We start from the raw sequence: 24,917 nt of genomic DNA on the forward strand, positions 1-24,917 counted from the left end.
CCCACTCCAAAGAGCTGAGCACCACGTTGAGCCTGACGCAGTAGTGAGGGAGTGCAGCGCTGCCAGAGGTTTCATCCTGTCAGGTCATGGCCCAGGCTGTCCTCTCGGGTAGATGTTAAAGATGCAGTGGTGCTATTTTTGAAGAGGAGTAGGGAATCTCAGTTGGACCAATGAGTTAGCCAGTGCCACGAAATCAGAATGGGCCATTATTGCCCAGTGACCCATCTTCAGAACGAGAAATCAACTTGAACAGTTAACTGTGCTTCTTCTCTCCTCACAGATGCCGCCAAACCTGATGACTTTCTCCAGCAAGTTTTGTTTCCATGTGTCTCAAATCTCCAGCATCTAAGGTTCTTTGTTTTTCTTTCTTCGTTGGGATGTGGAATGTCGCTGCCTGGGCCCAGCATTTATTGCCCATCCCTAGTTGCCCCTTGAGAAGATGGGGGTGAGCTGCCTTCTTGAACCGCTGCAGTCCAACTGCTGTGGGTTGACCCACAACGCCCCGGGGGGAGGGAATTCCAGGATTCTGACCCAGCGACACTGAAGGATATGACTATTATCATATTGCTCTTCGGTGTCTTTGCGATGCATATATTGGCTGCTACATTCCTTACACTACAAATAGTTGACTTCAAAAGTAATTTGTTGACTTTGGGAAGTCCAGATATCATGCAAGTTGCTAATAAAACTCTTCCTTTCAATGTGAGAAATTACAGGATTTAACAACATTGTCCAGTAGGTGGCAGAATACATCCACCATGTGAAAAACCCCTGATCTCAGTGTGATTTAAGCTGCTGTACTCACCCATTCTACTGTAATAACACCATTTAAAAACAGCTTTAAAACCTAATGAACTTGAAAGTGCTGCCTGCGTGCAAATTCATAAATTATAAAATATTGATTCCAAGTTGAATTGATTGTCATGTGTACTGAAGCACAGTGAAAAGTTTTATATTATGAGCAATACAGACAGATCACAGAGTTAAGTAGCTTTGATAAGTAAATGATAGGTAAACAGCGGCAAAAACAAAAACACAGATACAGGCGACTGTTAAGAGTTTGTGAGCCCATTCAGTATTCTAACAACAGTCAGGTAGAAACTGTTTTGAAACCGGCTGGTGCGTGTGTTCAGGCTTCTGTACCTTCTCCCCGATGGTAGAGGTTATAGAAAAACATTGTCAGGGTGGGATGGATCTTTGAGAATGCTGGCGGCCTTTCCTTGACAGCGGGCCTGGTAGGTGGATTCTGTAGATGGGAGGTTGGCCTTTGTGATTGTCCGGGCCGAGTTCACCACTCTCTGTAACCATCTCCGATATTGAATGGTACAGTTGCCATACCAGGTGGTGATACATCCAGACAGAATGCTCTCGATGGCACAACTATAAAAGTTGGCAAGGGTATTCGCCGTCATGCCAAATTTCCTCAGCTGCCTGAGGCAGAAGAGACGTTGTTGGGTCTTTGTAACCAGTGCGTCCACATGAAGAGTCCAATTAAGCTTGCTGTGGATGACCACTCCCAGGAGCTTGACACTCTCCACTCATCCCACCTCTGTGCTGTTAATGTGTAGGGGGGGACATGTGTAATGTGTAGACGTAAGTCAATAATGAGTTCCTTGGTTTTGCCGGCATTGAGAGCTAGGTTGTTCTCAGTGCACCATTTTTCCAAGTCTTCCACCTCCCCTCTATAGTCTGGTTCATCGCCATCTGAGATTCGACCGACTATGGTGATGTCATCAACGAACTTGTAAATGGCATTAGTCTGGTATTTGGCGACGCAGTCCTGGGTATACAATGAGTACAGTAGGGGGCTGAGTACACACCCCTGGGGGGCTCCAGTGTTGAGTGTGAGTGAGGATGAAATATTGTCCCCAATCTTCACTGATCGTGGCCTGTGGGTCAGGAAACTGAGGGTCCAGTTGCAGAGAGTGGGGCTTAGTCCGAGATCACTTAGTTTAGTAATATAAAGTTTAGTAATATCACTAAGTTTATAATAAGGTAGGATCCATTCCAACTTTGTTATTCCTCTGTCAGACTGAAAGGTACTCAAGATATGGCTCCATTATAAAACTTGTTGATAGCTCTAGAACAGAGTGAACCTGGAGTAACCTAGAAACAGAAAATAGGAGTGGACCGAGGCCATTCAGCACTTTGAGCCTGCCCCACCATTCAATACAATCATGGCTGACCATGCAATCTCAGTATCCCATTCCCACCCTCTCCCCATCCCCTTTGATCCCTTTAGCTACAACTACCCTTTAGCAGTTCCCTCTTGAATCTATCTAATGAACTGGCCCCAACAGCTTCCTGTGGGAGAGAATTCCACAGGTTCACAACTCTCTGAATGAAGGAATTCTTCATCTCAGTCCTGAATGACTTACCCCTTTATTCTTACACTCCGACCCCTAGTTCTGGACTTCCCCAACATCGGGAACATTCTTCCCACATCTAGCCTGTCCAGTCCCGTCAGGATTTTATATGTTTCTGAGATCTCCCCTCATTCTTCTCAATTCCAATCAGTACAAGCCGAGTTGATCCAGCCTTTCCTCATGTGTCAGTCCCACCATCCCGGGAATCAGTCTGGTGAACTTTCATGGACTCCCTCAATAACAGGAATATCCTCCCTCAGACTGGGAGACCAAAACTGTTCACAATACTCAACGTGTGGCCTCACCAAGACCCTGTATAATTGCAGCAAGACATCCTTACTCCAATCCTCTCGCTATGAAGGCCAGCATGCCATTAGCTTTCCTCGCCGCCTGCTGCAGCTGCATGCCAACCTTCAGAGACTGTTCCACCATGATACCCAGGTCTCATTGCACCTCACTTTTCCCTAAACTGTCACCGTTCAGATAATAATCTGCCTTCCTGCTTGTGTGACCGATGTGGATAACCTCATATTTATCCACATTCTATTGCATTTGCCAAGTATCTCAGCCAGTCTGCCCAAGCCACAATGCAGCCTCCTAGCATCTTCCTCACAGCACACACTGCCACCCAGCTCCGTGTGTCAGCTGCAAATTTGGAGATATTGCACTCCACTCCTTCGTCCAAATTGTAAATGCATATTGAGAACAGCAGGGGTCCCAGCACTGAACTCAGTGGTACCCCACTTGGCACTGCCTACCACTCTGAAAAGGACCTGTTTATTCCAACCCCCTGCTTCCCGGATCTGTCAGCCAGGTCTCTACCTGGGTGCAGAGGTCGATCGCTTGGCAACTCGATGCTGCTCTAACCCTTAATAAGGTCTTGGCTGATTTGGTTGTGGCCTGATCTGCATAATCCCATCCAGCCCAGATGGACTCTCACTCCCTCGCTGGTCAAGACTTTATCTGCCTGTGCCTTAAAAAATATTCAGTGCCCCAGCTTCTGTCACTGTCTAGAGAAGCGACTGCCAAAGACTCGTGACTCTCCGTGAGAGAAAAGTTTTCAACTCCATTTCAATTTGGAGACCTCCCTTACTTTTAAACTGTGTCCTGGTCTCCAAAACCAAGGGGGGATTCATAACATTCCCTTCAGCAACAGTCTCAGCTCTGGTTCAATACGCTCACCTCTCAGTCAGAAGGTGAAGTCCCCTCCACAAACCTAAGCACAAGATCTAAGCTGTTATGGAATTCCAAGGAACTGTCACATTGTCATCGACAGCGTCAATGTTAGATCAAAGTCTATTCGCCCCTTGTGGGTGAGTTAAAAGATTTCCCGGCACATTGGCGAACGGGAGCTAACGGAACGATGAATTAAAGGTGAAATCAAGGAATAAAAAGTGGGAAAGAGAGAGTGGATTAATGGAGGGTAATAGAGACCAAATGGAAAAGTAAGAACGATTTATTTAAAATTGGACATTTTTAAAATTCAAAGCCTGAAGAAATTAGACTCTGTAGGTGTGGCTCAGTGGCTCAGTGGTTAGCACTGCTGCCTCACAGCACCAGGATCCCAGATTCAATTCCAGCCTCGGGTGACTGTCTGTGTGGAGCTTGCATGTTCTCCTTGTGTCTGTGTAAGCTTGCTCCCACAGTCACAAAGATATGCTGATCAGGGTGAATTGACCATGTTAAGTTGCCCATGCTGTTAGGTGCATTAGTCAGAAGGAAATGGGTTACTCTTTTGAGGGTCGGTATGGACTTGTTGGGTGGAAGGGCCTGTTTCTGCACTGTAGGGAATCTAATCTAATTTAGACTGGCTCATTTTCAGTGCCAAAGAGTTGGATTGGCAATTATTAACACATGGTTAAAAATGTACTTAGCTGGTTCCTTGAACTGCTTAATTTTTGCCATTTGCATTAACTGCTGGTCCTCCTCCTGCACCATTACCTCTCCTGTCCCTCAACGGATTCACCTTCTATTTGTCATTTACTTACTCCATCTGAGAGTTAGTTTTTATGTGGGCCACACACTGAGGACACTCAGCTCTACCTCACCACCTCCTCTTTTCATTGAATCCCGACAGTACAGACAGAGGGAATTCGGCCCATCGAGTCTGCACCGACACTCCGAAGAATATCCCACCAGACCCAGCACCCCCACCCTATCCCTGTAATCCTGCATCTCCCATGGCTAATGCACCTCGCCTGCACATCCTGAGACACCACGGCGCAATTTAGCATGGCCAATCCACCCTAACCTGCACACCTTTTACACTGTTGGTAAATTATGACATTACTTATCTGACATGTGTTTAATATTGTGAAGCCCAAAACTTTTGCTTTTTTGCCCTTTGCTCTTAATTCCCGGTTCCTTAATGACTGACCCCATCCTCTCTTGAAACAGTCTGAGGTTAAATTAATTTGCAGGCAATCTTGGTGTTAGACATAATCCTGACACATTTCCAACCTCATATTCTTGCCATGACAAAGACTATTTCCACCTCCATAATACTGTCCGACATCATCCCTCTCTTAGCTCATTGGCTGCTGAAACCCGCACCATAATCTACAATACAAACGGCCTCACAATTCTCCCAGAGATCTGAGTTCCTCCAATACTGGCCTTTCGAATATCCCCCAGCTCCCCACCCCCTCCACCCCATAACCCCCCAATTTTAATCACTCCGCCATTGGTGACTGTGCCTTGAGTTGCCAAGGTATCCAAGTAAAGTGGCCATAGTCCCAGACAGCTACTCTGTCATTAGAGAGAGAGAGACAACTGGTGGTGGTTTAACCTGAGGGTCACTGGGCAAGACTGGGACTAATGACTCGGGTGGGGGGTGGGGTAGTATTTGTGAGAATGACCTTTTTTTTTAATTCATTCACGGGATAAGGGTGTCAGCCACATTGCAGACCAGATAAGGATTGCAGCTTCCTTCCCCAAAGGGCATTTGGGGATCAGATGGGCTTTTCCAACAATAGATGCTTGGTCATCTTTAGATTCTTAATTTCAGATTCTTTATTGAATTCAAATTGAACTATCTGCCATTGCGGGATTCGAACCTGGAGCCCCAGAACATTAGTTGGGTCCCCTCCTACTCTGCCGAGGACATGCAGGTCCTGGGCCTCCTCCATCGCCACTCCCTAACTACCTGCCCCCTGGAGGAAGAACGCCTCATCTTCCGCCTCAGGACTCTCCAACCCCAGGGCATCAATGTGGATTTCACCAGTTTCCTCATTTCCCCTCCCCCCACCTCACCCCAGCTCCAACCTTCCAACTCAGCACCGCCCTCATGACCTGTCCATCTTCCTTCCAACCAATCCGCTCCACCCTCCTCTCCGACCAATCACCATTATCCCCACCTCCATCCACCTATTGCACTTTCAGCTGCCTTCCCCCCCAGCCCCACCCCCCTCCCATTTATCTCACCACGCACCCCCCCTCCCTTCCACCCCCTCGGCTCACAGCCTCAATCCTGATGAAGGGCTTTTGCCCAAAACGTCGATTTTCCTGCTCCTCGGATGCTGCCTGACCTGCACCACATTCTCAACCCTGATCTCCAGCATCTGCAGTCCTCACTGTTTCCTCTGTGGACTGACAGGCCAGTGATAATCCTACTAGACCATCACCTCCCCTCTCTAGGGAGGGATTAAACTAGATTGGTGGGGGGATAGGGACCTGTGCAAGGAGTCAGAGGATGGGAAGTCAAGAGCAAGAACACAAGACAGAAAGGGGAATACGAGAAGTGATAGAGGAATCAAAGTCCAGACTCAAATAAGGCCACAAAAAAAACAAAGGACATGGAATATTAAAAAGACAAGCCTTTATGGTTTTGAGCCTGAACACATGGAAAATTTGAAATAAAGTGGATGAATTAATTATGGAAATGGATGTCGAAGGAAATGATATAGCTGGGCCTATGAAGATAGGCTGCAGGGTGGCCAGAGATGGGAATTCAATATTCAAACCTTTCAGTATGTAGTAAGGACAGACCAAAGGTGGTAGGGCATATAAACTCATTATTGAGGAAAGATATTAGCTCAGACAATGTCGAATCTGTGAATTGAGAAATAACAAGGGGCAGAAAACATTAGTGGGGTAGTATAGAGACCACCAAACTGTAGTAGTGAAGTTGGAAAAGGCATTAAACAGGAAATCAGAGATGTACGAGGTAAAGGAACATCTGTAATTATGGGTGACTTTATTCTACATATAGATTGGTCCAATTTAATTAGTCAAAATACTGAAGCGGAGGAATTTCTAGAGTGTACTCGGGGTGGCTTTCTAGACTGATACTTTGAGAAACAAACGGAGAACAGGCCATGTGAGACTGGGTATTGATTAATGAGAAAGGATTAACCCAGATCATGGAGTGTGTGTGTGTGTGTGTGTATTCCCCAGAAGGGGTTTGAAGCCAAAACATTGAATGCTTTTCAGAAGGCGTTAGGGAGAGTTAAAGGGCATGGGGGGGAAAGTGGGAACAGGGGACAGAGTTGAGTAGTCAGCCAGGACCATACTGAATGCAGGCTCGAGGGGCCAGATGGCCTATTCCTGCTCCTACCTCAGGTCAGGGGCAAGGTTGTGAAGATACATCCTACATGGTGATGACCTAACTGCCCAGAGGCCGGGATCCCCTCGCCCACACATGCACTGTACATGGGCTCTGACCAGCCAGCTCCCAGCCACTCTCTAGACCACAAAGACTCTCCGAATCTCCTGTTTCTATCTGTCAGCCAGACCTCCCCGATTGGCCCCAGCCAATTAAGATGTTTATATCTGACAGTGTCTGTTTTGTACACATTAACCTCCATGGTCAAACTCCAAATACACGCCTCACTTAAATTTAAACTGACTGTCAGTACGTCCTGGTACCTCCCTCTCTGTCAGAGCCTCTCTCTGACCTAATGTATTATCAGTATGTTTTCCCCTGCAGTGCAGAGATTTCCCTAGATTTGCGTATTTCACACCTTTCTGGTTTGTTTCAGCCTTTCCAATCCCACTGTCTCTCTCTTCCTTCCAGTATGTTAGTATCTATCCCAGTGTTCCCGTCTGTCTGTCTGTGTGTTTTGATGACCAGCTGGGGATTGTCCCGGATTCAATCCCACGACAATCCACAGACAGAAATTTCATTTCCTTAAAAATCACGTCCTGTGCAACCCCTGAACCTGGATGGAGACTGGTGCTGGGAAGTGATGAAAACCACCCCTCACAAAGCTCAGATCCACCCAGACTTGCACACACCTCTCTGGGTTTAACAGGCTCCCAGGGGGTGGGAGGAGGAGGTGGAGAAACCTTGCTGTACATTTCAGCTGCTCTCTCTCTCTCTCTCTGTACAAAGTCAGACTCCCCTTTCCGACGCAGGGCAGAGTCCAGGAAGTAAGGGTGAACTTCAGAAATCCCTGGCTGCTGTCTGCCATGCCTGTCCTCAGTTTGTTGCTGCTGTTGGTGAATTCTGCCGTCGCTCTGTCTTCCACAGGTGAGAATGGAACTGCTTTTTGTCTGCCTGAGAGAAGGTGTTACTCCCTGGGCAACTTGGAGTGTGGGCAACCAGTAACATTGAGAAGGACCATAGGAATAGTCTTTAAGGGAGGGAATCTGCCATCCTTACCTGGTTTGGCCTACACCTGGCTCCTGACCCACAGCAATGTGGTTGACTCTTAACTACCTTCGGAAATGAACTAGGAGACAGTGAGGTTTGCAGATGCTGGAGGTCAGAGTGAAGAGTGTGTTGCTGGAAAAGCACAGCAGGTCAGGCAGCATCCGAGGAGCAGGAATTCCTGATGAAGGGCTCCGGCCTGATTCCCCTGCTCCTCGGATGCTGCCTGACCAGCTGCGCTTTCCCAGCAACACATTCACAACACTGTCCTCTGAAATGGCTCATTTGAGGAGCAATTGCAGGAACAGGCCATTCAGCCTACCAATGACGGCACCGACCCTCTGAAGGGTATGGCACCCAGACTCCTTTACCCTGTAACCCTGCATTTCCCATGGACTAATCCACCAAGCCTACCCAGCCCTGGGCACTATGGGACAATTCAGCACGGGCCATTCCACCCTATTGTGCACATCCTTGGACCGTGGGAGGAAATCCACACAGACACGAGGAGAATGTGCAAACTCCACACAGACAGTCGCCCGAGGCTGGAATCAAACCCAGGTCCCTGGCGCTGTGAGGCAGCAGTGCTAACTACTGAGCCACTGTGTCACCCCTATTATAATGCAAAATGAGGTCATTTGGCCCATTGTGCCAATGCTGTCTCAATTGTCAAACCCGTCTCCATTACCCTGTGCCAATCTCCTGCCTTTCCTCCATCTCTCTGCACACCATTATTACCCAAAAACATCATCCAATACTCCTCTTGAATGGCTCAGTTGACTCACCCTCGACCACATTTCCAGGCAATGTTTAAACTTTTACAGTAGTGAGCCCAGTACACAGTGGATTGTGTCCACCTCCTGGGTTCACCATGAAGTGTAAATGTGTGCATTTGTTTTAAAGGGAACAAGTTATGAGGGGTTGAGTTATGAAGAGTTAAAGGGAACTTAAGTTATGAGGGGTTGAGTTATGAAGAGAGGTGATACAAATTTGGCCTGCTTTCTCTCGAGTTGAGAAAGTTAAGGGGTGATCTGATCAAAGTCTTCAAGATAATAGGAAAAGACAGAGTAGATGAAGATAAACCATTCCCACCAGGTTTGACAGTGTGGTGCTGGAAAAGCACAGCAGGTCAGGCAGCATCCGAGGAGCAGGACAGTCAACGTTTCCTGATGAAGGGCTTATTCCCGAAACGTCAATTTGCCTGCTCCTCGGAAGCTGCCTGACCTGCTGTGCTTTTCCAGCACCACACTCTCGACTCTGATCTCCAGCATCTGCAGTCCCCACTTTCTCCTATTCCCACAGGTTGGGGAGTCTAGAATGAGGGTCATAGTCTAAGGATTAGGGCCAGACCATTTAGGAGAGGTGTTAGGAAGCACTTCGACACACAAAGGGTGAGAGAGGATTGGAATTCTCTTCCATGAATGGAAGTGGATGCTGTGTCTGTTGTTAATTTTGAATTTCAGACAGATCCATGGCTGTTCAGCAAAGTGTATGAAGGGATATGGGTCAAAGGCAGGTTTATGGAGATAGGCCACTGATGATCTCACTGAATGGTGGAGCAGGCACAAGGGCTGAATGGGGTCCTCTTGCACCTATTTCTCTGTTAGTGTCAACGGCAGCACTATGAGTTAAGGGTCACATGTAGGCCAGACTGGGTAAGGGTGGCAGATTTCCTTCCCTGAAGGACGTGAGTGAAGGGGTTTTACAATACTTTATTTTGGGTAAGGTAAAGGCAGGAATTCAGTCACTCAAAGGGCATACCGCTGAGCTAAGTGCAGCAGCATCAAGAGGGCAGTATGGACAGCCAGCACCCAGACCTCAAAGTGGGCAAGATCAATGTAGGCAGGAAAACGGGGCTCTGAAACCATGGAAACAGCAGACTTGTCCCAGCCACCCCATCGTTCTCCCGATCCGGTCGGAATCTCCCATGTTTTATTATTTAATTACATATGGGTTGACGACCCTTGTTCCCCATTCCACTTGTGAAATCTGCCCTGGGGGATGTGGAGCACAAGGCATTAAAGAGAGATAAAGTGCCCGCGATAGAAAATGAGAGGAGATGGTGCATGTCACACACAGTAAGTGTATGACACAGAGGCTGAGATAAAGGCAGGGCGTGTGCTTTACCCGTGTAACAGAGAGATAATGAAACTGTCAAACATTGGATAAAATGTATTTTTAGAGCAACTTTCATAACTGCTGAGCAACCAAAACCGCGTTATATTCAATGAAGTATATTTTTAATTGAATGGTGGAGCAAATAAAGCTGCCCATTTACACCCCACCAAACTCTCACAAACTGTCCTGTGGTAATGAACACATCGTGGTTCAGCAATGTCAGCGCAATTATAGTAACTGACCTAAACATTAGAGACTGTGCACAAGTCACCATCTTCAAAATCGTGCCTTAGGATCTTTCACATGGAGGAGCTGACAGGGCCACCATTTCATAAATGGGGCAAAAGATGGGACCCATGCCAGTGCTGCACTCCCCCAGTACTGCACTGTGCCAGTGCTACACTCCCCCAGTACTGCACTGTGCCAGTGCTACACTCCCCCAGTACTGCACTGTGCCAGTGCTACACTCCCTCAGTACAGCAACATGCCAGTGCTACACTCCCTCAGTACAGCACCGTGCCAGTGCAACACTCCCCCAGTACTGCACTGTGCCAGTACTGCCCTCCCTCAGTACTGTACTGTGCCAGTGCTACACTCCCCCAGTACTGTACTGTGCCAGTGCTACACTCCCCCAGTACTGCACTGTGCCAGTGCTACACTCCCTCAGTACAGCATCGTGCCAGTGCTACACTCCCCCAGTACTGCACTGTGCCAGTACTGCCCTCCCTCAGTACTGCACTGTGCCTGTGCTACACTCCCTCAGTACAGCATCGTGCCAGTGCTACACTCCCCCAGTACTGCACTGTGCCAGTACTGCCCTCCCTCAGCACTGTACTGTGCCAGTGCTACACTCCCTCAGTACAGCACTGTGCCAGTGCTACACTCCCTTAGTACTGCAACATGCCAGTGCTACACTCCCTCAGTACTGCAACATGCCAGTGCTACACTCCCTCAGTACAGCACTGTGCCAGTGCTACACTCCCTCAGTACAGCACTGTGCCAGTGCTACACTCCCCCAGTACTGCACTGTGCCAGTGCGACACTCCCTCAGTACTGCAACATGCCAGTGCTACACTCCCTCAGTACAGCACTGTGCCAGTGCTACACTCCCCCAGTACTGCACTGTGCCAGTGCGACACTCCCCCAGTACTGCACCATGCCAGTGCTACACTCCCTCAGTACACACTGTGCCAGTGCTACACTCCCCCAGTACTGCACCGTGCCAGTGCTACACTCCCTCAGTACTGCATCGTGCCAGTGCTACACTCCCTCAGTACTGCATCGTGCCAGTGCTGCACTCCCTCAGTACTGCATCGTGCCAGTGCTACACTCACTCAGTACACACTGTGCCAGTGCTACACTCCCTCAGTACTGCACCGTGCCAGTGCTACACTCCCTCAGTACAGCATCGTGCCAGTGCTACACTCACTCAGTACACACTGTGCCAGTGCTACACTCCCTCAGTACTGCACCGTGCCAGTGCTCCACTCCCTCAGTACAGCATCGTGCCAGTGCTATACTCCCTCAGTACTGCATCGTGCCAGTGCTATACTCCCTCAGTACTGCATCGTGCCAGTGCTACACTCCCTCAGTACAGCATCGTGCCAGTGTTATACTCCCTCAGTACAGCATCGTGCCAGTGCTACACTCCCTCAGTACTGCACCGTGCCAGTGCTACACTCCCTCAGTACAGCATCGTGCCAGTGCTATACTCCCTCAGTACTGCATCGTGCCAGTGCTATACTCCCTCAGTACTGCATCGTGCCAGTGCTATACTCCCTCAGTACTGCATCGTGCCAGTGCTACACTCCCTCAGTACTGCATCGTGCCAGTGCTATACTCCCTCAGTACTGCATCGTGCCAGTGCTATACTCCCTCAGTACAGCATCGTGCCAGTGCTATACTCCCTCAGTACAGCATCGTGCCAGTGCTACACTCCCTCAGTACTGCATCGTGCCAGTGCTACACTCCCTCAGTACTGCATCGTGCCAGTGCTACACTCCCTCAGTACAGCACCGTGCCAGTGCTACACTCCCTCAGTACAGCATCGTGCCAGTGCTATACTCCCTCAGTACTGCATCGTGCCAGTGCTACACTCCCTCAGTACAGCATCGTGCCAGTGCTATACTCCCTCAGTACTGCATCGTGCCAGTGCTATACTCCCTCAGTACTGCACCGTGCCAGTGCTACACTCCCTCAGTACAGCACCGTGCCAGTGCTACACTCCCTCAGTACAGCACTGTGCCAGTGCTACACTCCCTCAGTACTGCATCGTGCCAGTGCTACACTCCCTCAGTACTGCATCGTGCCAGTGCTGCACTCCCCCAGTACAGCAACATGCCAGTGCTACACTCACTCAGTACTGCATCATGCCAGTGCTACACTCCCTCAGTACTGCATCGTGCCAGTGCTACACTCCCTCAGTACTGCATCGTGCCAGTGCTACACTCCCTCAGTACTGCACCGTGCCAGTGCTACACTCCCTCAGTACAGCACCGTGCCAGTGCTACACTCTCCCAGTACAGCATCATGCCAGTGCTACACTCCCTCAGTACAGCATCGTGCCAGTGCTACACTCCCTCAGTACACACTGTGCCAGTGCTACACTCCCCCAGTACAGCAACATGCCAGTGCTACACTCCCTCAGTACTGCACCGTGCCAGTGCTACACTCTCCCAGTACAGCATCGTGCCAGTGCTACACTCCCTCAGTACTGCATCGTGCCAGTGCTACACTCCCTCAGTACACACTGTGCCAGTGCTACACTCCCTCAGTACAGCATCGTGCCAGTGCTACACTCCCTCAGTACTGCATCGTGCCAGTGCTACACTCCCTCAGTACACACTGTGCCAGTGCTACACTCCCTCAGTACAGCACTGTGCCAGTGCTACACTTCCTCAGTACACACTGTGCCAGTGCTACACTCCCTCAGTACTGCATCGTGCCAGTGCTACACTCCCCCAGTACACACCGTGCCAGTGCTACACTCCCTCAGTACACACTGTGCCAGTGCTACACTCCCTCAGTACAGCACTGTGCCAGTGCTACACTCCCTCAGTACAGCACTGTGCCAGTGCTACACTCCCTCAGTACAGCACTGTGCCAGTGCTACACTCCCTCAGTACTGCATCGTGCCAGTGCTACACTCCCTCAGTACACACTGTGCCAGTGCTACACTCCCTCAGTACAGCACTGTGCCAGTGCTACACTTCCTCAGTACACACTGTGCCAGTGCTACACTCCCTCAGTACTGCATCGTGCCAGTGCTACACTCCCTCAGTACACACTGTGCCAGTGCTACACTCCCTCAGTACAGCACTGTGCCAGTGCTACACTCCCTCAGTACAGCACTGTGCCAGTGCTACACTCCCTCAGTACAGCACTGTGCCAGTGCTACACTCCCTCAGTACTGCATCGTGCCAGTGCTACACTCCCTCAGTACACACTGTGCCAGTGCTACACTCCCTCAGTACAGCACTGTGCCAGTGCTACACTTCCTCAGTACACACTGTGCCAGTGCTACACTCCCTCAGTACTGCATCGTGCCAGTGCTACACTCCCCCAGTACACACCGTGCCAGTGCTACACTCCCTCAGTACACACTGTGCCAGTGCTACACTCCCTCAGTACAGCACTGTGCCAGTGCTACACTCCCTCAGTACAGCACTGTGCCAGTGCTACACTCCCTCAGTACAGCATCGTGCCAGTGCTACACTCCCTCAGTACTGCACCGTGCCAGTGCTACACTCTCCCAGTACAGCATCGTGCCAGTGCTACACTCCCTCATTACAGCATCGTGCCAGTGCTACACTCCCTCAGTACAGCACCGTGCCAGTGCTACACTCTCCCAGTACAGCATCGTGCCAGTGCTACACTCCCTCAGTACAGCATCGTGCCAGTGCTACACTCCCTCAGTACACACTGTGCCAGTGCTACACTCCCTCAGTACAGCATCGTGCCAGTGCTACACTCCCTCAGTACACACTGTGCCAGTGCTACACTCCCTCAGTACAGCATCATGCCAGTGCTACACTCCCTCAGTACTGCAGTGGGAGGGTCAGGCTTTCGATTGCCTTCAAGTTTCTGCTGTCACAATGAGACCATCGTGTTGGTCAGAGACCGCGAACGAATTGAATTCTTGTAACTGTATTCATTACTTTAAACTGGACTCAACCTTCTGGTACTGGGCCAGCAACGCAGCGGAGCATTGGTCCCTTTAGTGACGAGATTACATTTGTTTGCTTTCAGGTTATTTCTGGCACATCACCGATGTGCACTGGGATCCTGATTACAGTGTTACTGACAACCCATCGGCTGTGTGTCCTTCTTCATCAGAGCCCGTGAACAATCCAGGGAGGTGGGGGGATTATCTTTGTGACTCTCCCTGGACTCTGATCAATTCATCGATCTACGCCATGAAGGCTATCTTCCCCCGTCCTAACTTCATCATTTGGACAGGGTAAATATGCAGGGATTACTGTGTGTGAATATGTGACCCGTGTAGGAAGAGAGGAGTTGCTGAATTAATAGAGAATAAGGTGGATATGGCTCACCTTGTACCATTCTAGAAGCTGCTATCTGCTGTTGCTTGTTGAGTTGTATTTCTGATGCCAGGTCTAATCCACTGCACCATGACCACCACCATGGAAATGCCAAGGAGGCACCAAAACCAGAGTGGGCGTCAAATCCCATTGTTGACACCAATCTGTTCCACATTCATCAGCTGCCCTTCCCCCAAACTGAGTGCAAGTCACCGACAGTGACAATGATTTCCTTTCCAGGTTTCTTGAAGTCCAGGGCTATGAATAGTTTTTCACAGATTCCCTATAGTGCACAAGCATAATATGAGATAACCAGATTGAGTATCATCTTCTAAATCTTTCCACTACAAGCCAATGCTAATACTAAGAGACATTCTTGGAGATGGAAGGAAAATTGGAACTTTGACCACGCTGGCTCAGTGGTTAGCACTGCTGCCTCACAGCGCCAGGGACCCAGGTTCAATCCCAGCCTCAAGTGACTGTCTGTGTGGAGTTTGCACATTCTCCTGGTGTGGGTTTCCTCCAGGTGCTCCGGTTTCCTCCTACAGTCCAAAGATGTGCAGGTTAGGGTGGATTGGCCATGCTAAATTGCCCCATAGTGTTCAGGGATGCACAGGCTGGGTGGTTAGCCATGGGAAATGCTGTTGTGGTTCTGTTCGCCGAGCTGGGAATTTGTGTTGCAGACATTTCGTCCCCTGTCTAGGTGACATCCTCAGTGCTTGGGAGCCTCCTGTGAAGCGCTTCTGTGGTGTTTCCTCCGGCATTTATAGTGATTTGTATTTGCCGCTTCCGATTGTCAGTTCCAGCTGTCCGTTGCAGTGGCTGGTATATTGGGTCCAGGTCGATGTGCTTATTGATTGAATCTGTGGATGAATGCCATGCCTCTAGGAATTCCCTGGCTGTTCTCTGTTTGGCTTTTCCTATAATAGTAATGTTGTCCCAGTCAAAATGCTGGGTTACAGGGATGGGGATTGGAGGCTCTGGGTGGGCTGCTCTTCAGAGGGATGGTGTGGACTTGTTGAGCCAAATGGCCTACTTCTACATGATTCTATACGATGGTGACAACATCTAATTATCTCCTCCAGTCTGGTGTAGTGAAATGACTCACCCTTCCTGGCAAATTGTGGCAGCTGTAGATCTCAGGAGAAGACTACCTCCTGGTACCTGTCCTTGGCTGGTCCTTTATAAGCCTGAGAGTGTCTCACTGCCTAGGGCCCTATGACAGTATTGTTCTGGGTTTACCTCCTCCATCCTGATTGGCTGTATTGTAAGAAATACAGCAGGACCACAGAGCCAGAGTCATAGGGCACGGAAACAGACCCTTTGGTCTAACACATCCATGTTGACCAGGTTTCCTAAATTAATCTAGTCCCATTTGCCAGTATTTGCTGCACATTCCTCTAAGCTCTTTCTATTTATACACCCATTCAGACGCCTTTTAAATGTTGTAATTGTACCAGCTTCCACCACTTTCTCATTCCATACATGCACCACTCTCTGCGTGAAAAGGTTGTCGTGTTAACTTTCCAAAATGGAGATGCATTCTGTCCAGATTAGAATGTTTATTTAATCAGAAGACTAACTGAATCTTCCTTCTATCCAGTGTGTGATTAATGTCCAAGATCTATTCCCTTCTTGTGCAGAGATGACACTCCGCACATCCCTAATGAACAACTCAGTGAGGAAGCAGTGCTGAGGATAATTGGGAATGTCTCACAGCTCATACAGCAAGTCTTCCCAGGTGAGTGCTAAAGTTGTCGAGGTCTCTGATGGACAGGAGCTGAAATGACAGACAATGTCCCAAAGTTCTGCTCCTTTGCTAGCCACCAGCAGGCAGGAGGGAGCATTGCTCAGAGAGTACACAAATGAACCCAGCAAAAGAGCAATGGACAACAAAATCCAAGGGGTCCAAAGTGTTTATGCCAACAAATAGAAAGCACAATGTCAATGGGGCCACAATTATTGACAATGAGGAAGGTGAGTGTATGTCAGAGGTTGAGAGGTGACCTTATAGAGGTTTACTGATGGTTTCTCTTTAGCGCGATGGTTGTGTTCTTGTGCAACCTCACATCATTGAAAATGCCGGCTTTAGAAACAGTGCTCTAAACGTTACAACCAACACACGTTTTAACACGTGTTAGAAACAGTGTCCCCAATTCATCAATCGCGTTTCAGCGAATTCACGTTAACAAAACAGAATGACCTGTATAAAATAACGCGAGGTATAGATGAGGTGAATGGCAGGTGTCATTTCCCCAGGGTGGGAGGTTTTCAGGACTGGGGGGGGGGACACATTTTTAAGGCGAGAGGAGAAAGATTAAAATAAAGACATGAGGGGCAATTTTTTTTACACAGAGGGTGGTTTGTGGGTGGAGTGAACTTCCTGAGGAAGTGGGAGATGTGGGTACAATTACAACTTTTAAAAGACACTTGGATAAGTTCATGAATAAGAAAGGTTTGGAGGGATATGGGCCAAGCGCAGGCAGGTGGGACTAGTTTAGTTTGGGATTATGGTCGGCATTATTGGATGGACGGGTCAGTTCTGCCCCTGTATGATTCTATGACTCCACCCTCGCCAAGTTATTGGAGGGCACAGAAATAGGTGGGAATGCAAGTGGGGAGGATGATTCAAAGAGTTTGCAGGGAGAGACAGACAGATTAGGCGAGTGGGAAAGAAAATTAGCAAGTGGACTAGAACATGGGGAAATGTGAGGATGCACTTTGGTAGGAAAGGCAGATGAGCTGAATATTATTTAAATACAGAAAGCTACAACACAGAAGGGTTTGAGAGTCCTTGTGGGTAAATTACAAAAAAATACTAGTGGACAAATGCAGCAGGAAACAGGGAAGGCAAATGGAATGGTGGTCTTTATTTCAGAGAATGGAGTATAAAAATAGGGAGGTTTTGCTAAAATTATAGAAGCCACTATTCAAACCACAGCTGGAATATTGTAAATATTACCCCTTATCTCAAGAAAATCATACTGACATTGGAGGATGTTATTAGGCTGGTCCGAGGTATGGAGAAGCTGCCTTATGAGGAGAGATTGGGTCTGCAGTCATTGGAGTTCAGGAGAATCATAGATCATAGAATCCCTACAGTGTGGAAACAGGCCCTTCGTCCCAACAAGTCCACACTGGCCCTCCGAAAAGTTTCCCACCCAAGCCCATTCCCTTACTCTATTACTGTACATTTACCCCTAACTAACACATTAGGCAATTTAGCATGGCCAATGCACCTGACCTGCACATCTTTGGACTGTGGGAGGAAACCGGAGCACCCAGAGGAAATCCACACAGACACGGGGAGAATGTGCAAACTCCAGACACAGTCGCCCGAGGCTGGAATTGAACCCAGCTCCCTGTGCGGCAGCAGTGCTAACCACCATGCTGCCAGAGAATAAGAGGAGGCTTTATTAAAGCATACAAGGGGACTTGACAGCGGAGATGGAGAAAGTTGTTTCCTCTTGTTGGAGAGTTTCAGACCTGAGGGCATGACCTCAGAGTAAGGGATTGCCTATTTAAAACAGAGATAAGGAAGATTCTTTTTCTTTGAGGTTAGAAAATCTGTGGAAATCTTTACCAGTGAGGGCTGTAGAGGCTGGGACATTAAGTGTACTCAAGGCTAAGAAAGACAGATTTTAAACCTCCAAGGAAATGCAGAGTTTTGTGAATAGGACAGCGAATTGGAATTGAGGATTATCAGATCAGCCGTCATCTCGTTGAATGGTGAAGTTGACTTGATGGGCAGAATGGCCTACATCTGCTCCTATGTCTGACTACAACAAGGAGAGAGGTTCCCATTGCTGGCCAAAGCAAACTGTGGTGGACATCGCAAAGAAAGCCTGATTTTACTTTGACTTGAAGAGTGTAAAATCCCAGAGAACAATCAAGAGTAAAACCCCTGAATCCATTTCTTGCTCTTTGGGGCTGGCCCAGAGAAATTACGGTCAACTCTACTGTCACAGTGTGAATCTGCTTGGTGTTCCTGGCTTAGCTACTCACTGTATCGGACACAAGAGTGAAGGGCAAATCTCCATTCTATATTCCGTCTAATGACTTTTTTAAAATGGAGACCAAACAAAACGCTGGAGAGAGTGGTAGAAATTTCCTTGCTGTCGCCAATTGGACTAACATCCCCACTGCTACCATGTGGCTTGTGCAGTGTGCATTCCTGTAGGTGTTGAAACGAAGCCAGAACAAGGCTTAAGGGTGACTGTCCCCTCCCAATCATAGAAACCCTACATCAGGCCATTCAGCCCACACCAACCCTCTGATGAATACCTCACACAGACCCACCTCCCCTATAACCCTGCATTCCCTCATGGCAAACCCCACTAGCCTGCTATCCCTGGACACTACGAGCATTTTAGCATAGCCAATTCCCCCTAACCTGCACATAGAACATAGAACAGTACAGGCCCTTCGGCCCTCGATGTTGTACTGGCCTTTTATCCTACTCTAAGGTCAAACTAACCTACATATACCCTTCATTGTACTATCTTCCATGTTCCAATCCAAGAATCGCTTAAATGTCTCTAATGTATCTGACTCTACTACCACCGCTGGCAGTGCATTCCACCCCCCCCCCCCCCCAACTCAGTGTGTAAAGAACCTACCTCTGACATCTCCCCTAAACCTCCCTCCAATCACCTTAAAATTATGCTCCCTCATGATAGGCATTTCCGCCATGGGAAGAAAAATCTGACTATCCACGTCATATCTTTAGACTGTGGAAGGAGACCCACACAGACACAGGGAGAACATGCAAACTCCACACAGGCAGTCACCTGAGGCTAGAATGAACCCGGGTGCTGTGAGGCAGCAGTGCTAACCACTGAGCCGTCCATGCCCTAAGTTTGCTTTTACCATTGTGCTGTCTGGGCCTATTCATAAAGACAACCACCTGGATGAGGTATTGAAGGGCACACCTCCCTATGATGCTGTATGCTATAATAGACAGTAATAGATTGTAATATATTAGAACAGTGCCATCAAGAGAAATCAGTCCAATTCTGTAAATCAGTTTGGCTGATTGTCCAAATTAGAGATGTTCATGATTTATTTATTATTCCTCACTCAGGCACCAAGGTTTATGCAGCAATGGGGAACCATGATATTCATCCAAAGAGCCAGTTTCCTGCGAATGGCCATGTGCTCTACAATCAAACTGCAGAGCTGTGGACCCAGTGGTTGGAAGCAGCATCAGTTCCCACTTTCCAGAAAGGTATCGGCTTTCTCATCTGGAGTTCTGACGTGAATGCTTTCAATTTTAACCTCTGCATAAAACATCCCTGGTGTTACACCCCCGCCCCGATACCCTGACAAACAAGTCAAGACGTCATGTTGGTTAAGTTACTCATGAAGCATTTTGCCTCAAGCGCTGCATCTTCTCCCTGCGCCCACGGCTCCAAAACTACCAGCTTTTCCCGACCTTGAAAGGGTTCAGAAAAGATTTACAAGGATATTGCCAGGGTTGGAGGGTTTGACCTATAGGGAGAGGCTAAACAGGCTGGGGCTGTTTTCCCTGGAGCGTCAGAGGCTGAGGGGTGACCTTATAGGGGTTTAGGAGAAAGTGAGGACTGCAGATGCTGAAGATCAGAGCTGAAAATGAGTTGCTGGAAAAGCGCAGCATCAAAGGAACAGGAGAATCGACGTTTCGGGCATAAGCCCTTCTTCAGGAATGAGGAGGGTGTGCCAAGCAGGCTAAGATAAAAGGTAGGGAGGAGGGACTTGGGGGAGGGGTGTTGGGAATGCGATAAGTGGAAGGAGGTTAAGGTGAGAAATCTGCATTCATCCCTTCATTTCCCTCCCCCCCCCACCTTTTCTCAGTCCCAACCCTTGGACTCAACACCGCTTTCTTGACCTGCAATCTTCTTCCCGACCTCTCCGCCCCCACCCCCGATCACCCTCACCTTAACCTCCTTCCACCTATCGCATTCCCAACACCCCTCCCCCAAGTCCCTCCTCCCTACCTTTTATCTTAGCCTGCTGGACACACTTTCCTCATTCCTGAAGAAGGGCTTATGCTCGAAACGTCGATTCTCCTGCTCCTTTGATACTGCCTGACCTGCTGCGCTTTTCCAGCAACATATTTTTCAGCTTATAGAGGTTTACAAAATCATGATTAGATTCCCTACAGTGTGGAAACAGGCCCTTCAGCCCAACAAGTCCACACCGATCCTCTGAAGAGTAATCCGCTCAGACCCATTTCCCTCCAATTAATGCACCTAACACTATGGGCAATTCACCTGGCCGGCACATCTTTGGACTGTGGGAAGAAACCGGAGCACCCGGAGGAAAGCCACGCAGACACGGGGAGAATGTGCAAACTCCACACAGACAGTCGCCCGAGGCTGGGTCCCTGGCACTGTGAGGCAGCAGTGCTAACCACTGACCCCCCCCCCCGTGCAGCCCCTGCAGGGCATGGACAGGGTAAATAGGCACGGTCTTTTCCCTGGGGTGGGGGAATCCAGAACTAGAGGACATAAGTTTACGGTGAGAGGGCAAGGATATAAAAGGGACCAAAGGGGCAACGTGTTTCACACAGAAGGTGGTGTGTGTATGGAATGAGCTGCCAGAGGAAGTGATGGAGGCTGGTACAATTACAGCATTTAAAAGGCATCTGGATGGGTTTTTAATAGAAAGGGTTGAGAGGGATATGGGCCAAGTGCTGGCAAATGGGACTAGACTAGGTTGGGATATCTGGTCAGCATGAACAAGTTGGACTGAAGGGTCTGTTTCCCTGCTGTACAACTCTATTTCTCTATCCACAGGTTACAACCACCCAACGAAGGAGCAGCACTCCAAAAGCTGGTGCTATGAAGTTGTGGCCATAACAGAGACATGGGTTTCTCAGGTGCAGGAATGGTTGCTGGATGTTCCAGGGTTTAGAGCATTTAAAAAGAATAGGGAGGGGGGAAAAAAGAGGAGGGGGTGTAGCACTACTAATCAGAGAGAGTATCACTGCTACAGAAGATTCCATTGTTGAGGAAGGCCTATGGTGTATTAGCGTTCATTAGCAGAGGGATTGAATTCAAGAGTCGTGAAGTGATGTTACAGCTGTACAGGTCTTTGGTTAGGCCACATTTGGAGTACTGTGTGCAGTTCTGGTCACCTCACTTTAGGAAAGATGTGGAAGCTTTGGAGAGGGTGCAGAGAAGATTTACCAGGATGTTGCCTGGAATGGAGAATAGGTCGTACGAGGATAGGTTGAGCGTGCTAGGCCTTTTCTCATTGGAACGGAGAAGGATGAGGGGTGACTTGATAGAGGTGTATAAGATGATCAGGGGAATAGATAGAGTAGACAATCAGAAACTTTTTCCCTGGGTACAACAGAGTGTTACAAGGGGACATAAATTTTAGGTGAAGGGTGGAAGGTATAGGGGAGATGTCAGGGGTAGGTTCTTTACCCAGAGAGTGGTGGGGGCATGGAATGCAATGCCTGTGGGAGTGGCAGAGTCAGAATCATTGGCGAACTTTAAGTGGCAATTGGATAGGTACATGGATGGGTGCTTAAGCTAGGACAAATGTTCGGCACAACATCGTGGGCCGAAGGGCCTGTTCTGTGCTGTATTGTCCTATGTTCTATGTTCTATGTTCTACCGAGTCAGTATGGGTGGAAATTAGGAACAGCAAGGGAGCAGTCACCTCGTTAGGGGTTTACTACAGGCCACCCAATAGCAGCAGGGAAATGGAAGAAAGCATAGGTCGGCAGATTTTGGAAATGTGTGGACGTAGTGGGTTGTTGTAATGGGAGACTTTAACTTTCCCAATATTGATTGGAACCTCCTTCGAGCAGAAGATTTGAATGGAGCTGTTTTTGTAGGTTGTGTTCAGGAGGGTTTCCTAACTCAGTCCGTTGACAGGCCGACGAGGGGAGAGGCCATTCTAGACTTGGTGCTCGGAAACGAGCCGGGGCAGGTATCAGATCTTGTGGTGGGAAAGCATTTTGGTGATAGTGACCACAACTGCCTCACATTCTACATAGCTATTGAGAAGGAGAGGATTAGGCAAAATGGGAGGATATTAAATTGGGGAAGCGGAAACTATGATGCGATTAGACATGAGTTAGGAAGCATGGACTGGGAGCAATTGTTCCATGGTAACCGCACTATAGATATGTGGAGACTGTTTAAGGAACAGTTGTTGCGAGTGATGAATAAATATGTCCCTCTGAGACAGGCAAGAAGGGGTAAGATAAAGGAACCTTGGATGACGAGGGCGATGGAGCTTCTCGTCAAAAGGAGAAAGGTTGCTTACATAAGGTGGAGGGAGCTAGGGTCAAGCTCAGCTCTAGAGGATTACAGGCAGGCAAGGAAGGAGCTCAAAAATGGTCTGAGGAGAGCCAGGAGGGGGCACGAGAAAGGCTTGGCAGACCGGATTAGGGAGAACACAAAGGCATTTTACACTTATGTGAGGAATAAGAGAATGGTCAAAGAAAGAGTAGGCCCGATCAGGGATAGCATAGGGAGTTTGTGTATGGAGTCTGAGGAGGTAGGGGAAGCGCTAAATGAGTTTTTTGCTTCTGTCTTTACGAAAGAAATGAACTTTGCAGTGAATGAAACCTTTGAAGAGCAGGTGTGCATGCTGGAATGGATAGAGATAGAGGAAGCTGATGTGCTGAAAATTTTGTCAAACATTAAGATCGACAAGTCGCCAGGCCTGGACCAGATTTGTCCTCGGCTGCTTTGGGAAACGAGAAATGCAATTGCTTCGCCACTTGCAAAGATCTTTGCATCCTCGCTCTCCACTGGAGTCGTACCTGAGGACTGGAGAGGCAAATATAATTCCTCTCTTCGAGAAAGGAAATAGGGAAATCCCCGGCAATTACAGACCAGTCAGTCTCACGTCTGTCGTCTGCAAGGTGTTAGAAAGGATTCTGAGGGATAGGATTTATGACTATCTGGAAGAGCATGGCTTGATTAAATGCAGTCAGCACAGCTTTGTGAGGGGCAGGTCATGCCTCACAAATCTTATCGAGTTCTTTGAGGATGTGACTAGAAACGTTGATGAGGGTCGAGCTGTGGATGTGGTGTATATGGACTTCAGCAAGGCATTTGATAAGGTTCACCATGGTAGGCTCATTCAGAAGGTCAGGAGGAATGGGAGACAGGGAAACTTAGCTGTCTGGATACAGAATTGGCTGGCCAACAGAAGACAGCGAGTGGTAGTAGAAGGAAAATATTCTGCCTGGAAGTCTGTGGTGAGTGGTGTTCCACAGGGCTCTGCACTTGGACCTCTACTGTTTGTAATTTTTATTAATGACTTGGATGAAGGGATTGAAGGATGGGTCAGCAAGTTTACAGGCGACACAAAGGTTGAAGGTGTTATTGACAGTATAGAGGGCTGTTGTAGGCTGCAGCGGGACATTGACAGGATGCAGAGATGGGCTGAGAGGTGGCAGATGGAGTTCAACCTGGATAAATGCGAGGTGATGCATTTTGGAAGGTCGAATTTGAAAGCTGAGTACAGGATTAAGGATAGGATTCTTGGCAGTGTGGAGGAACAGAGGGATCTTGGTGTGCAGGTACATAGATCCCTTAAAGTGGCCACCCAAGTGGACAGGGTTGTTAAGAAAGCATATGGTGTTTTGGCTTTCATTAACATGGGGACTGAGTTTAAGAGTCGTGAGATCTTGTTGCAGTTCTATAAAACTTTGGTTAGACCACACTTGGAATACTGCGTCCAGTTCTGGTCACCCTATTATCAGAAATATGTGGATGCTTTGGAGAGGGTTCAGAGGAGGTTTACCAGGATGCTGCCTGGATTGGAGGGCTTATCTTATGAAGAGAGGCTGAGCTCGGACTTTTTTCATTGGAGAAAAGGAGGAGGAGAGGGGCCCTAATTGAGGTATACAAGATAATGAGAGGCATAGATAGAGTCGATAGCCAGAGACTATTTCCCAGGGCAGAAATGGCTAACACGAGGGGTCATAGTTTCAAGCTGGTTGGAGGAAAGTATAGAGGGGATGTCAGAGGCGGGTTCTTTACACAGAGAGTTGTGAGAACATGGAATGAGTTGCCAGCAGCAGTTGTGGAAGCGAGGTCATTGGGGACATTTAAGAGACTGCTGAGGATCAGTGGTCGGCACAACATCGTGGGCTGAAGGGCCTGTTCTGTGCTGTACTGCTCTATGTTCTATAAACCTTGTGTTGAGTGATTTTTAACTTTATAGGTTAATGAATAGATAACACCATTGTCCAGGTGAGATGGCAGAGTTCAAAATACAACTTCCAGAGAGAAGAACCTGACGAGAAACAGCCATTTCTAAATCTTAGGTTTTAATGAGGTCTCCTCTCAT

The 24,917-nt window shown here is 48.4% G+C and overlaps 1 protein-coding gene across 1 annotated transcript in view; it reads left to right on the plus strand.

The window, feature by feature from the left end:
- Positions 1-7,551: 7,551 nt before the first annotated feature.
- LOC122556845 (acid sphingomyelinase-like phosphodiesterase 3b) overlaps positions 7,552-24,917 on the plus strand; it is a 33,567-nt gene continuing 16,201 nt past the window's right edge. The window contains exons 1-4 of the mRNA XM_043704090.2: positions 7,552-7,836; positions 14,323-14,533; positions 16,259-16,356; positions 19,699-19,842. Of these exons, the coding sequence (XP_043560025.2) occupies positions 7,776-7,836; positions 14,323-14,533; positions 16,259-16,356; positions 19,699-19,842 (514 nt within the window). The 5' untranslated portion in view covers positions 7,552-7,775. The remainder of the gene's footprint in view (positions 7,837-14,322; positions 14,534-16,258; positions 16,357-19,698; positions 19,843-24,917) is intronic.

Source organism: Chiloscyllium plagiosum, unplaced genomic scaffold, assembly GCF_037043375.1.
Source record: "Chiloscyllium plagiosum isolate Xiang-an unplaced genomic scaffold, Cpla_swu_hap1 HiC_scaffold_16, whole genome shotgun sequence".
Lineage (NCBI taxonomy): Eukaryota > Metazoa > Chordata > Chondrichthyes > Orectolobiformes > Hemiscylliidae > Chiloscyllium > Chiloscyllium plagiosum.